Source organism: Nicotiana tabacum, chromosome 18 (genome assembly GCF_000715075.1).
Source record: "Nicotiana tabacum cultivar K326 chromosome 18, ASM71507v2, whole genome shotgun sequence".
In the NCBI taxonomy this organism is placed as follows: domain Eukaryota; kingdom Viridiplantae; phylum Streptophyta; class Magnoliopsida; order Solanales; family Solanaceae; genus Nicotiana; species Nicotiana tabacum.
The window spans coordinates 28,161,699-28,176,584 of record NC_134097.1 but is presented as its reverse complement, the minus strand read 5'-3'; the positions used below and the strand labels follow the sequence as shown (position 1 = coordinate 28,176,584).

Here is a 14,886-nt window from a genome sequence, read left to right as displayed (position 1 = left end):
AACCCGCTTCATCGAAAAATAACACTGTATATATAGGTATATTTTTGCTGTTTTCAGACAAGTAAAGGTATAAATATAATTTTGAACCCACTTGAAACAAGTAAAATGTCTAGCCTGTTGGTAAAGAGGATTCAAATTTTCCACATGTTCATAAGTTCGAAACTAGCTAGTCACATATGACCTCTAATGTTTTTTTTTTAACCCGCTTGATAAAAATTCTGGGTCCGCCACTGATAATATACATGCTTCTATGTTTATAATCAATCCGAACACGCATGTCATGAATATAGTCTTGATGAAGTCTTAAAAGTGTTATACTACTAGTGTCTAAAAAGGGGCATGAATATACATATGATTTCTATCAACAAGGATTTATGTTGGCAAAGAATCTGCTCACGTTATTTTCTCTCAGGTATGAGATTTAAGAATATCCATTGTACATGTTATTTTTCTTATGTGCTCAATTATTTGAACTATGTGATATATATACCTATAATTCCTACAACATCACAGACAAAAACTCCTCCTTACCAAAAATTAAAATCATTAAAAATTTAAGCGTGTAATATTTTCCTAATTGTCTCCACATAAAAATCACAACTGAAGCATACAATTCCTTATAGCAATTAAGGAACAAACATAATCATAAAAGTAAATACTCTTTTTATGGTTTCGTGATAACAGTTTATGGTTTCATGATAAATTAATATTTTATACAAGAAAGATACAGGAGATTGTTATTCATTTAATTATATTGGATAAGATCCATATTCACCAATTTTAGAAATCTATATTTTTCATTAATTTTTATTTTATGACTTAACCATATTTTTCAATACTAATGTTTATATAATTTTAAAATTTTAATAACTATCAATATATGGTGCACGCGTACGAAGTTTCTTAACGAAATATTGTGCGTCTTTTTTATCCTTACAAAATATATTTCACATTAGATAAAATTGTAATTTAAATTATTTTCCAAATATTTAGGATATCGAAATCACGTTACATCATAGCAGCACGACCAAATGGAGGTGGAAAGCCCTTGTATAGGTTGGGCGCTAGCTAGCGCCTTCCTTATACTAATATAAAATGTTGGGCCTTCCCCTTATTTATTAGTATTAGGCAAGTTGCTCGAGGAAATCAACTAAAATTTTGATTGTTAAATATTTCTTTATAATTATGTAAAAGTCCTACATTTAGGACTCTAAATATCAATTAAAAGTTAACTTATATAAACCATTCCTTATTTAAAATACGTTTGTTGTTTTTGTCCTTTACGCTAGGATTGAGACGTTGTTCCATGAAAGTCATGCAAAATGAGTTATTGGTGTCACAATTAGCCGTCATGCATTTAGATGAAGTCATAAGGAGCATCGTGCAAGATTCAAGGGAGGCAAATTATTACATGGTTCTTCAAGGCATTGATGAATTAGAAAAATACTTTTATTCTTATGATAAGCGGATTGTACGACTGAATATTAATAATATTCCTCTGATGAATAACGATATTTATTAGATTTAGTTTCACTCCGGTTAATTATGCTATAATTGAATTGAAATTTGCAGGAACAATTAATTAATGCGGGTTGCATAGAGCATATTGGTAAGAAGATCTTTGGCAAGTTAAAGAGGACACAATATGAACTAATGTATGTAATTCCATTATTATTTTATGTATTAAGTTATTTGTAGTGAAGTATCTCCATTTTTTTCTCACAAAATATCGTGCATTTATTTTTCAAGCATAAAATTATCATGACTCTTGCCTGCTGGGAGTATATAACTATGTACCAAGGACTGGATATAAAAAGAGTAGTTTTTCTAAATTAATTTTTTCATATTAATCTATAATATATCCTTGAAAGAAGTTATCACTTTGAGTTCAAAGAATTGAACTTAAATTCCGGTACATGACTGGATTTCGTGTGTGAAGAGCTTAATTATTGTCTTCCTTTTAGCTACAAAATAATATTTTGTATTCGTTACTCATTATTCCAATGTTTAGTCCTGCTTTATCTGATATAAAGCTATTGATTTATTTTTTTTAATAAATATTTTAATACATATTTCATATAACTTTTTTTTCATAGTGTGATGCAGATTTGTTTGCTCGAAAAATTTAAAAAAACCTTCACAACATCAGCTAGAGCTACGGGTACTTGATATGACCTATTTGAATAAATATCCCAATTATTTTACATATGTTGAATATCTGGAAGTGGAAGTGTTATTAGGTGTTAAAAGTCTAAACGTTATTCTAATTCATTCAAATTCCAAAAACGAGACAATTCTAAATTTTACGATTTTAACCAATACAAAATTATCTCTTGGAATTTGTTATTGCACAAATACAAAATACAATTTTACATCGAAATTCTGATTGAATGTGTTACTGGACTACTATTCCTAATTATAAAGAAATGAATCAAAATCTACTTTCATTTAAAAAATTAATTTGTTCAAAAGAATTTCGGATATGTTTGTGATTTGCATTGATTTAAATCACACTGTCGAACAATTGCAAAAGTTGAATTGTATTTGCCACTACATGATTTTTCACATGGACAAGTATATATTACTCCTTCAAGAGATCATGACAAAGTAGGCAAGAGACAAAATGGTACATATACCAAGAGAATATTGACGGAAGGGAACATACTTGTATCTCTTATATAAAATATTTATACTTACAAATACTCTATAACTAACAAATTAAATTTGACGTTGTACAATACCACTACTAGAAATTCGGACAAAAGCAACCACAAAAAGCGACCAAACACGCCTGGTAGCTATATTGATGGTCCCTTTTATTTAGGGACACCGACGGAGCTGCTGCTGCCACCGGCGGGCGTCGGTGGCGCCGCTGCTGGAGGGAGACGGAAGGGGGGGAGGGGTTTGAGTGTGAGAGAGAGAAGAGAGGGTTTGGAGAATTTTTTGAAGAAAATAAGAGAATGGGAGGGGAAACCCATTTTTAACTCTGTTTTTACAAAAAGCGACCAACCTTGGTCGCTATTTTTGGTACCAAATATGTGTTGACTATTTTGACCAAAATAGCGACCACAGTTGGTCGCTAAATTCTGACCGTTTTACCATAATAGCGACCAACATTGGTCGCTATATCAAAAAAAATTTAAATTAATTATAATTCAATTTAAAATTTATATTTATTTAATTCAATTAATTTTAATTCAATTTAAAAAATTCAATTAATTTTAATTCAATTTAATATATATAATTTTAAATTGAATTTAAAGTAATTTAATTGTTTAAAGCTTTCAATTCATATCCTATATATATATATATATAAGCTATATTCGATACAGTATTACCTAATACACTTATACTCAGTGCATAGTATAGCGTAAGTATATATATTATATATATATATAAGCTATATTCGATACAGTATTACCTAATACACTTATACTCAGTGCATATTATAGCGTAAGTATATATATTATATATATATAAGCTATATTCGATACATATATATATATAAGCTATATTCGATACAGTATTACCTAATACACTTATACTCAGTGCATAGTAAAGCGTAAGTATATATATATATTGTATATTATATATATATAAGCTGTATTCGATACAGTATTACCTAATACACTTATAATTAGTGCATAGTATAGCGTAATTATATATATATATATATATATATATATATATATATATATATATATATATATATATATATATATATATATATATATATATATAAGCTGTATTAGATACGGTATTACCTCATACACTTATATATACTTAGTGCATAGTATAGCGTAAGTACATATATTATATATATATATATATATAAGCTATATTCGATACAGTATTACCTAATACACTTATACTCAGTGCATAGTAAAGCGTAAGTATATATATATTATATATATATACGCCATATTCGATATAGTATTACCTAATACACTTATACTCAGTGCATAGTAAAGCGTAAGTATATATATTATATATATATACGCCATATTCGATATAGTATTACCTAATACACTTATACGCGTAAGTATATTTTATATATATATATATATATAAGCTGTATTCGATACTGTATTACCTAGTACACTTATACTTAGTGCATAGTATAGCGTAATTACATATATATAAGCTTTATTATTACCTCATACACTTATATATACTTAGTGCATAGTATAGCGTAAGTACATATATTATATATATAAGCTGTATTCGATACGGTAATACCTAATACACTTATACTTAATGCATAGTATAGCGTAAGTACATATTATATATATATATATATATATATATATATATATATATATATATATATATATATATATATATATATATATATATATATATAGTTGTATTCGATACGGTATTACCTCATACACTTATACTTAGTGCATAGTATAGCGTAAGTACATATATTATATATATATATATATATATATAAGCTGTATTCGATACGGTAATATCTAATACACTAATACTTAGTGCATAATATAGCGTAAGTACATATTATGTATATATATAAGCTGTATTCGATACGGTATTACCTCATACACTTATACTTAGTGCATAGTATAGCGTAAGTACATATACTGTATATATAGACACACACGCTCGCTTCGTAGTACTATTCATCCCTTGTATTACAAAAGTATTAACGACTTACATTTATATTATTTACATAGTAAATACAAAAGTGATTTTTAATTTTGACCATTGTTGACCAGAATAGTGACCAACTATGGTCGCTATTTATTCATGAATTTAGTTTAGCGACCAAAGTTGGTCGCTAAATTTAAATCAGATTTAATTATATTTCATATAATAATTAAATTAATAATATAATTATTAAAATTGAATAACTGGGACCCAGTTAAGCGACCAAAATTGGTCGCTACCTTTCTTGCCTTTATGTAGCGACCAACGTTGGTCGCCAATTTTATATTATATATATTTATATTTTATAGTTTTTTCAAAATAATAATATAATTATTAAAATTTTGTAAGCGGGTCCCACTTTAGCGACCAATATTGGTCGCTAATCTCAGTAAACGTTTGACCAAGCAAGTCTGACCAATCCAGTCAACATTTTGACTACTTTAGCGACCAACCTTGGTCGCTATTTGGTTTCCACAATTTATTTTATTATTTTTGCTAGTTTAACGACCAACTTTGGTCGCTTTTTCCCATAGACCAAATTTGGTCGCTTTTTACAGGAATTCTAGTAGTGTACGTGCAACGCACGTACACTAAAACTAGTAATATTTAAATATTTTTACTTGTTATAGACAAATATTATTCAAAAATTATTTTTTTCTTTCTTAATGTTACAAATAAAAAAATAAGAAAATTATTTAATTTTAAAATCTCATAAAATATACGTTACTAATTAAATATTAAAAAACTAATACATTATTAGAAAAAACCATAATCAAACATACAAAGATTTTAAACTCTAAGGCACACATTAAAGTTACAAGAAAATAAAATTCTTTCAAGATTGATGGAAGAACTCTGTGATTTTAGCTTCTTACTGGTGATATAATGCTTGAATTGCAAAGATTTGTGTCTAAACTTTCAACAAAAGGGTATTGCTCCCTTGAAGGTAATCTACGAACTTAACGATTGATCTTCAAATCTTAAGCATTATGCAAGAGAAAAATCCTGTCTAGCGAAAAAAATTGTATTAAGATCTTCAAATATTAGGCATTATGCGCGATAAAGCCTTTGTGCTATGGAATGAAAATATACAAGCATATTTTTTAATAAAATTAAATGAAGTCTTTAATTATGGAAGTATGTACTAGCATAATATTATTTATTTATAAGTGGTACATTAAAATTTTAAAATATATCGTCAAAATCTTTAGAGATTCTTTATGACTTTTATAAAGAAGTAATTTTATAAAGAGTTTATTGTTATTAAGATCGATTATAGAGAAGTAAAATATAATATAAAAGATCTATACGATTGTTATACAAGGATGTTATTTTATTAATTGAAAGATGGAATGAATGTAAGAATATTGGTAGCCATGAGAACTCTAACCAGGTTGGTGCTTTGCCGCGGAGCTAGCAAAACAATGTGAGTGCAACTTTTTCTGTAAGAACTTGGAATTGGAAACAAATTTAGGTCTAAATATAGTTTTTATCTTTGCTTCGATTTGAATCATATTCTCTCATAGTTTTTGTCTACTTCATTAATAATTAGAGCATACTCTTTTCTGAAATTGGAGTGACAAAATCTGTTCGGATTACAGAAAATTATGAAATGAAGAGGTCCAATGAAAACGGAATCTTATATCTTGAAGAATTTTATTACTAGTAGAAATCGAATCTTATATCTTTAGGAATTTTATTACTAGTAGACTCTCTTCCCGCTTTTAAATGGGCAAAAAGAAAAACTGTATCTATATCTGTGTATACAATTTCTAACATATTTGACTTTGGAGTTGTCTTTTCCTTACATTATTTATTTCCAGTATTTCACATTAATTAAGATTGTTACTGGCACTTTGGTTTTTCTTCAATTGTCATAGTGTGCCCCTTTCTTTCCTTTTCCTTTTTCAGTTGACTCCACAGCCACAAGGGGTACTCTCCAAATCTCTGTGTATTTTTGACTTTAAAAAAGGCAAAGGAAGCCTTGGAAAAGTCTTGAAATCCAAAAATATTATATATAGCATGATTTGTTACTTATTTTCTTCATGTGAACTTCCCATAGTCATTCCTTCATCACTAGTCTTAGCTAAAAATGGATACCAAAGAATATTACAAATCAATTCATTTGCTTCTGATTTGTATATCCATACTGATCCTGCATCAAAGCTTTACTTTTGGATCAATGTCAAGTGGGAATCATGCAAAAGTTTTGTGCATTACTAAGGAAAGGGAAGCTCTTCTCGAGTTCAAACGAGGTCTCATAGACGAATATGATTTGCTTTCTTCATGGCGGAATGAAGAAGCTAATGAGGAATGTTGTTCTTGGTGGGGTGTGAAATGCAGGAACACAACTGGCCATATACTCGTCCTCAATCTTCGTGGTAACATGTTCACGTATTTGACAGGTAATATTAGTTCTTCGTTGGTTAAGTTGCAATATTTGAAGTACCTGGACCTTAGTTCCAACAATTTTGGAGGCCAAATACCAAAATTTATCGGTTACTTCAAAAGACTAGAGTACCTAAATCTCTCATCTGAAGCTAGTTCCAATGGTTTTACTGGTCCGATTCCTCCTCAGCTCCGGAATCTTACCTACTTAAGAGCTCTTGATCTTGGTGGCAATTTTTTGATAGTCAAGAGCCTTGAGTGGCTTTCTCATCTTGTCTATTTGGAGTATTTAGATTTAAGTGAATCCAATGTGGAACCAAAAAACTGGTTACACGAGATAACCAAGCTCCCTAATCTGAGGGAATTGCAGTTATCTTCCTGTGTACTGCCCATAGTCATTCCTTCATCACTATTCTTAGCTAATATTTCCTCCGCCCGTCTTTCAAGCCTTGATTTCTCCTTTAATGTATATCAAACAACTCTATATAGCTGGTTATTTAACTTCAGTAGTCTTACTAGCCTAGATCTTACGGGCAACGACTTAGGTCAGATTGCTAGTGGTTTTGGGTACTTGGAATCTTTGGAACATCTTAATCTATATGGAAATCATATTCAGGGTGGCATACCAAAGTCTTTTGGGAACTTAAGTCATTTATGCTCTCTGGACGTAGGAAACAATAACTTAAGCCAACCATTTTCTGAGTTGCTTAATATCTTATCAGGGAGTACGAAATCACTGGAATATTTGTTTTTTCAGGACAATGCACTCACTGGTTCTTTGATTAATCTTACCAGATTTTCATCCTTGAGGGAATTGAGGCTACAAGACAATTTTCTGAATGGTATTTTCCATGAAAGCTTTAGACAAATCTCCAGTCTTGAATATCTTGATTTGTCTGGTAACCAAATGACAGGGCCATTACCAGACTTAGCATTATTTCCATCTCTGAGAGAGTTGTATCTGAGGTCTAATCATTTTCATGGGATGATACCACATGGTTTAGGCCAACTTTCTAAGCTGAAAATCTTGGATGTCTCTTTCAATAGACTGCAAGGTTTACCGGAAAGTTTGGGACAACTTTACAATCTTGAGATTTTTCTTGCACCTTCTAATTTGTTGGAAGGCACAATCTCTGAATCCCATCTTTTCAATCTTTGCAACTTGAAAAAGTTAGACTTGTCTTCCAACTACTTGACTTGGAATGTTAGCCTTGATTGGATTCCATGTTTTCAACTACAAGTTATCAGCCTTTCATCTTGTAATCTTGGGCCGCATTTTCCAAAATGGCTTCAAGCTCAAAATAACTACTCATATCTGGATATCTCTCTTGCTAGTATCTCGGACACAATGCCTAGTTGGTTCTCAGATTTTCCTTCCATGTTGACACACTTGAATCTCTCTTATAACCAAATCAGTGGAATGATATATGATTTATCAGCAAATAATGTTGATTTTAGTTATGGTCCCATTGTCATAGATTTCAGTTATAACAATTTCTCAGGGCCCTTACCAAGATTTCCTCGATTCGTCAGTGAATTGCGTGTTAACAACAATCAGTTTTCTGGATCAATTAACTCCATATGTAAAATTCTTTCGGCCATAACCCTTGACTTGTCAGAAAATCTCTTGTCCGGAGAGATTCCTGATTGTTGGATTACCATGCCCGAGCTTTTGGTCCTTAATGTAGCCAATAACATCATATCTGGTAGCATCCCAGATTCTCTGTGCTCATCAGCATCCTTGAACTCTCTATATGTGCGAAACAACAATTTAAGCGGACAGTTCCCTGCCTCTTTGAAAAATTGCCTAGCTCTGAAAGTCTTGGATTTGGGAAGAAATACACTGAGTGGAAAAATCCCAGAATGGATAGGGACTAAGTTAGCTTATTTGGGCATTCTGAGCCTTCGGTTCAACAAATTCTCGGGTAGCATTCCTCCAAGTATATGTCAGCTTCAATCTATTCAAATACTGGACCTCTCTGGCAACCATTTGTCTGGAAGAATTCCACAATGTTTCAGCAATTTCATTGCACTACAGCTTTTGTATGATGGTTCAAGTGTGAGCTATGACTTCGATCCAACTATCGCTCGAGGACTTATAGCCTACCATGGGAATGCATTTGTTCAATGGAAAAACAAAGAGTCAGAGTACAAGAATACCTTGTGGCTACTAAAAACCATCGATCTTTCTAGCAACGAACTGGTTGGTGACATTCCCAAAGATTTCAGCAGAATGAATGCATTGCTATCGTTGAACCTATCAAGAAACCATTTGACTGGAAAAATCATTGAAGGAATTGGAACAATGAAGATGTTGGAGGTACTTGACTTGTCAAGAAACCAGCTTTCAGGGAAAATCCCTATAGGCCTTGCTAATTTGACGTTTCTTAGTGTGTTGGACTTGTCAAATAACAACTTCTCAGGGAGAATACCATCAAGCACTCAATTGCAAGGTTTTGATTCCTCAACTTATGGTGGGAATATTCAGCTATGTGGCCGTCCTCTTCCACAGTGTCCTACATTTGCTCCTCCTAATCCTCATGTTGGTTATGACAGCAATGTTAGTACTTCTCAAGAAAATGATGATGACTTTTCATCTAAAGAGTTCTATATATCGATGGCGTTGGGTTTTATTGTTGCGTTTTGGGGAGTGTTGGGCCCTATTTTCTTCCTCGAATCATGGAGGAATGCCTACTTCAAGCGGTTAGATGGAGTCGATAATTGGTTCCATCTTTCATCAGCACTCTGCTTTGCAAGGTTGAAGGCTAAACTAAGGGCCTGATGACTGAATTTGTATTCTACTCATTGTCAAGAGTTAAATTAAACTGTATTTTTCCTTGAAAGTTGTTTTGCTTTTAATGTTATTGCTATATGTTGGATTTCTGTACTATGTAATTTGTGTTTGCTTTTATTACATATTTTTATCAGAAGTCGTTGTTCCTCCATTATGTTTGTTACTTATAATATTCTTCATTTATTACAAGTAGCTAATTGCTTCCATGATGGAATGAAGTTAGAGGTAGCTTTTAGTCATTAATGGCTACTTATGACTCTCTCTCTGATCTTGTGCTCAAGCAAGAAATTGATGAAAACCTTTTACTTGGTTGAGTTTTTGGAGTTTGCAGATTTCTGATGGAGGTTGCATAGATGCTGCATTCAGGCGAGGACAAAAGCGATGTGGTATGCCTGAAGTAATGTGTTTGTGCATATTTTTTTGCCTTCAAACTTCCTCAACTTATACTCCACCTTCAGTCTTGAGATCTGGTTTGAAGGTTTTATATTTGAGCATCAAATTTCTTAATGATGGAAACATAACCAGTTTATTAACATAAACCATGATTTTGTTGAATGGCAAATCTAGGATACAGCTTTGTGGTTGTGTTTTTGGAAAGCCACTAACTCAAATTATTAGAATGTATGTATATCAAGATAGATTAAGCTAATTAAGTTCAGAATCAAAATACTGAACAGAACTTAATAAATACATTTTGAAAGGACTATACAGTTATGCCATGACATAGAATTCAAAGAATATACCTCATCAATGAGTCGCATTTTTTCTTTTGCCACTCTGATCATCAGTAATCCCTTTTGAGAAAGTACAGTCATTAGTCTTATTAGTTTTAATAACACTTGTAACCACACTTGCATTTTATCAACTCTTTTTTGAAATTATAGCATGATATTATAGCATGATTTGTTATTTATTTTTATTTCCATCTCTTTAAAACTGTTTTGAATATTAAATAAAAAGTTTCTCAGACAATTGATTTAATTTTATCTTTATCAGTACTAATTATTGGATTAGTGTTTAGATCGAAAAAATAGTTTGTTCTTTACCAAGGCACAATTTTTTTCTACACTAATGAATCTCTGATTATGAATACATATATTGATTTTTTATTCCACTTGACTACAGCTAGTGGATAGACTTGTCCTGAATACATTTGTTGAACATTGCTTAATATATGCATTTTACAATTAATGCCAAAATGGGTAGAGCTGGCTTTGTTTCAAAATGTATATATCAAGGAGTGGACACTCCTTTTCCCTCACATTCAAGTCCTCATTTGCCTCTTGCATATGCTGTTTCTCTCACACACACACACACAAAAAAAAATGGATACCAAAGAGCACTGCAAACCAATTCAATTGCTTCTGATTTATTTATCAACATCAAGAGGGAATCATGCAAAAGTTTTGTGCATAACTACGGAGAGGGAAGCTCTTCTCGAGTTCAAACGAGGTCTCATAGACGAATATGATTTGCTTTCTTCATGGCGGAATGAAGAAGATAATGAGGAATGTTGTTCTTGGAGGGGTGTGAAATGCAGTAACACAACTGGCCATATACTCGTCCTTAATCTTCGTGGGAGTATCCAACTCACTCCTGATGGTGGAGGTAACTATTTCATGCTGAGAGGTATTATTAGATCTTCATTGGTTAAGTTGCAGTATTTAAAGTACTTGGACCTTAGTTCCAATGAATTTGGAGGCGAAATACCAAAATATATCGGTTACCTCAAAAGACTAGAGTACCTAAATTTCTCATCTAAAGCTAGTTCCAATGGTTTTACAGGTCTAATTCCTCCCCAGCTTCAAAATCTTACCTACTTAAAGGTTCTTGATCTTGGTGGCAATTTTTTTGAAGTAAAGAACCTTGAGTGGCTTTCTCTTTATCTAGCACTGGTGTTCAAGGCGGGATACCAAAATCTTTTGGGAATTTGAGTCGTTTACGCTCTCTTGATGCAAGAGACAATAACTTAAGCCAACCATTTTCAGAGTTGCTTAGTATCTTATCAGGGAGTATTGAGATCACTTGAATTTTTGTCCTTTGAGCAAAATGCACTTGGTGGTTCATTGATTAATCTTACTAGATTTTCATCCTTGAGGGAATTGAGGCTACGAGACAATTTGCTGAATGGCATTTTCCATGAAAGCTTTAGAGCCTATTTGGAAATCCACCTAGGAATTGGATTTGAGTGTAATTGGGTGTAATTACACAGTTTGACATGTTTGTTTGGCCAAGTAATTACGGGGTGTAATTACACTCTCCAATTCTCAAGGGGAGGTGAGAATTGGTGGTAATTACACTGCGTAATTACAAGGTTACTTTTTAGTTTCTTGCCTTTTTGTTTTTATTTTAATTTATTTTCTTTATAACTTTTTATTTCTATTATTTTACTTTTTAATTTCTTTTGAAATTTTAAAATATAATTTTTCTTTGTACATTATTTATCTTTTATTTCTCTACCTTTACTTCTTGTGATTCCGTGTAATTGCTTATATTTTATTTTTTATTTATTTTTTAAAACTACACCTCCTAATATTAGAAATAATGAGTCATTAATAAACTTGGCATATAATGAGTTATGCAATTAAAGCGAAATTTCGTTGTTGAATGTGGTTATAAACTTATTGTGTTTCCTTAAGTTGTAGTGGAACTTACTTATTATTATGTTGGAATTTGACATATTTTTTTGAATTTTAAAATTGTGTTATATTCATGGTTCCAATTTATTTGTTTTAGTAGTATTGGCTCACATTGTATGTTGTTCATTTTTTAATTAGAATTGATATATTAGTTTTGTCAAATATTTGAATAATGTTATGACATTATATTTACAAATATTAATTTATTTTATCAAACATAAATTCCATGATGTTCTTACAAAACGTATGTTTTTAGTTTTTGTAAGTATCTAAACTAAATATTATTAATTTGAAAAATATATATAAATTATTTTTACAATATTAGTTATAAATATATGATTACAATATTAGTTATAAATATATGATTACTAATTAATGTATATTCACGAAAAAATATATATCTTAAATACCAAATATATTATCATTTATACTTATAAAAATTTGTAGGCATATATTTATTATATTAACTTTTAAATTTTGATAATTACTTCATTTAAAATATAATTTGACTGTGTAATTATATTTGTGCAACTAAACAGTAACTTGTAATTACATTGTAATTATACTATGACAAACAAACAGGTCGTCGTAATTACAGTGTAATTACTACCCTAGTAATTACACCAATTCCAATTACCCGGCGGCTTTCCAAATAGACTTAGAAAAATCTCCGGTTTTGAATATCTTGATTTGTCTAATAACCAAATGACAGGGTCATTACCAGACTTAGCATTATTTCCGTCTCTGAGAGAGTTGCATCTGGGATATAATCATTTTCATGGGTTGATACCACAAGGTTTAGGGCAACTTTACAATCTTGAAATTTTTCTTGCACCTTCTAATTTGTTAGAAGGCACAAACTCTGAATCCCATCTTTGCAACCTGAAAACTGTAAACTTGTCTTCCAACTCCTTGACTTGAAATGTTAGCCTTGATTGGGTTCCATGTTTTCAACTACAAGTTATAAGTCTTTCATCTTGTAATCTTGGGCGTCATTTTCCAAGATGGCTTCAAACTCAAAATAACTACGCATATCTGGATATCTCTCTTGCTAGTATCTCAGACACTATGCCTAGTTGGTTTCCAAAGTTGCCTCCCATGTTAACATACTTGAATCTCTCTTTCAACCAAATCAGTGGAATGATATCAGCAATTAATGTTGATTTTAGTTATGGTCCCATTGTCATAGATTTCAGTTATAACAATTTCTCAGGGCCCTAACCAGGATTTCCTCGATTGGTTAGTGAATTGTGCGTTAACAACAATCAGTTTTCTGGATCACTTAACTCCATATGTAAAATTCGTTCAGCCACAACCCTTGACTTATCAGAAAATCTCTTGTCCGGAGGGATTCCTAATTGTTGGACCCGTATGTCTGTTCCAATGATCCTTAATGTAGCCAATAACCGTATATCTGGAAGCATTCCATACTCTCTGTGTTCTTCAACAGCCTTGACTTCTCTATACATGCGTAAAAACAATTTAAGTGGACAGTTCCCTGCCTCTTTGAAGAATTGTCAAGGTTTGAGTGTCTTGGATTTGGGAAGAAATATATTGAGTGGGAAAATCCCAGAATGGATAGGGACTAAGTTAGCTTATTTGGGAAGTTTGAGCCTTCGATTCAACGAATTCTCTGGGAGCATTCCTCCAAGTATATGTCAGCTTCAATCTATTCAAATACTGGACCTTTCTGGCAACCATTTATCTGGAAAAATTCCACAATGTTTCAGCAATTTCACCTCACTGCAACTTTCAGAAGATGGTTCAAGTGTGAGCTATGACTTTGATGTAAGTTATTTCCTACGTGTATATGTCGTCCAATAGGTTTAAGGCCCATAAGTAATATTTAATTAATTATCAAATCTCATCCGTCCGATCGGTTACTTGATGGACGTACCGGATTAAGTAAGAACATCTATAAATTGGTCCTCTCCCCGTTACCGTATTTTATTCTTTTTTCCATCACTAAAGTCGGCGGTAACGAAAGTTAGGGCAAGGGACGAGAAACCAAATTGGTGATATCTTTCACGCGCTTCATGGCAATGCAACTCACATTATGTGCCATGTAAGCAAGTTGTGTCTAATAGGAACAATTTGGTTTGAGTTTAGGTGTTCAATAGGTATAATATTCAATTGAAGTGCCTAAGTGAAAATTATGGCCAAGTTCAAGGGTCCGCTTATGTATTCCGCCTTTGTTATTTGTTAGAATAATATTTTTAATAGTGACTTGTCTTAAATTTGTTCAATTTCTTCCCATTTAGATTATATGCTCCCATGAGTCGCATAATATTTGTACGAAATAAATGGAAATCACATAAGACAATATCGAAATCACAGTCTTAAGTCCCCACGGACTTAAAATATCAATTATTAGAGAGAGAAAAATGACCCTTT

The 14,886-nt window shown here is 31.7% G+C and overlaps 1 protein-coding gene and 1 pseudogene across 1 annotated transcript; both read left to right on the top strand.

Annotated features, from left to right (window-relative positions):
* The first annotated feature begins 6,587 nt into the window (after positions 1–6,587).
* Positions 6,588–9,885, top strand: LOC107762862 (receptor-like protein EIX2). The gene has a single exon (XM_016581262.2). The coding sequence runs from the start codon at positions 6,764–6,766 to the stop codon at positions 9,839–9,841; it is 3,078 nt and encodes a 1,025-aa protein (XP_016436748.2). The 5' UTR covers positions 6,588–6,763; the 3' UTR covers positions 9,842–9,885.
* A 1,293-nt stretch (positions 9,886–11,178) lies between these two features.
* On the top strand, positions 11,179–14,643 carry LOC107762909 (receptor-like protein EIX1; annotated as a pseudogene).
* The last annotated feature ends 243 nt before the right edge of the window (positions 14,644–14,886 follow it).

Excerpts from the sequence above, each read along its gene's own strand:
- LOC107762862 (XM_016581262.2), top strand. The coding sequence starts at position 6,764 with ATGGATACCAAAGAATATTACAAATCAATTCATTTGCTTCTGATTTGT.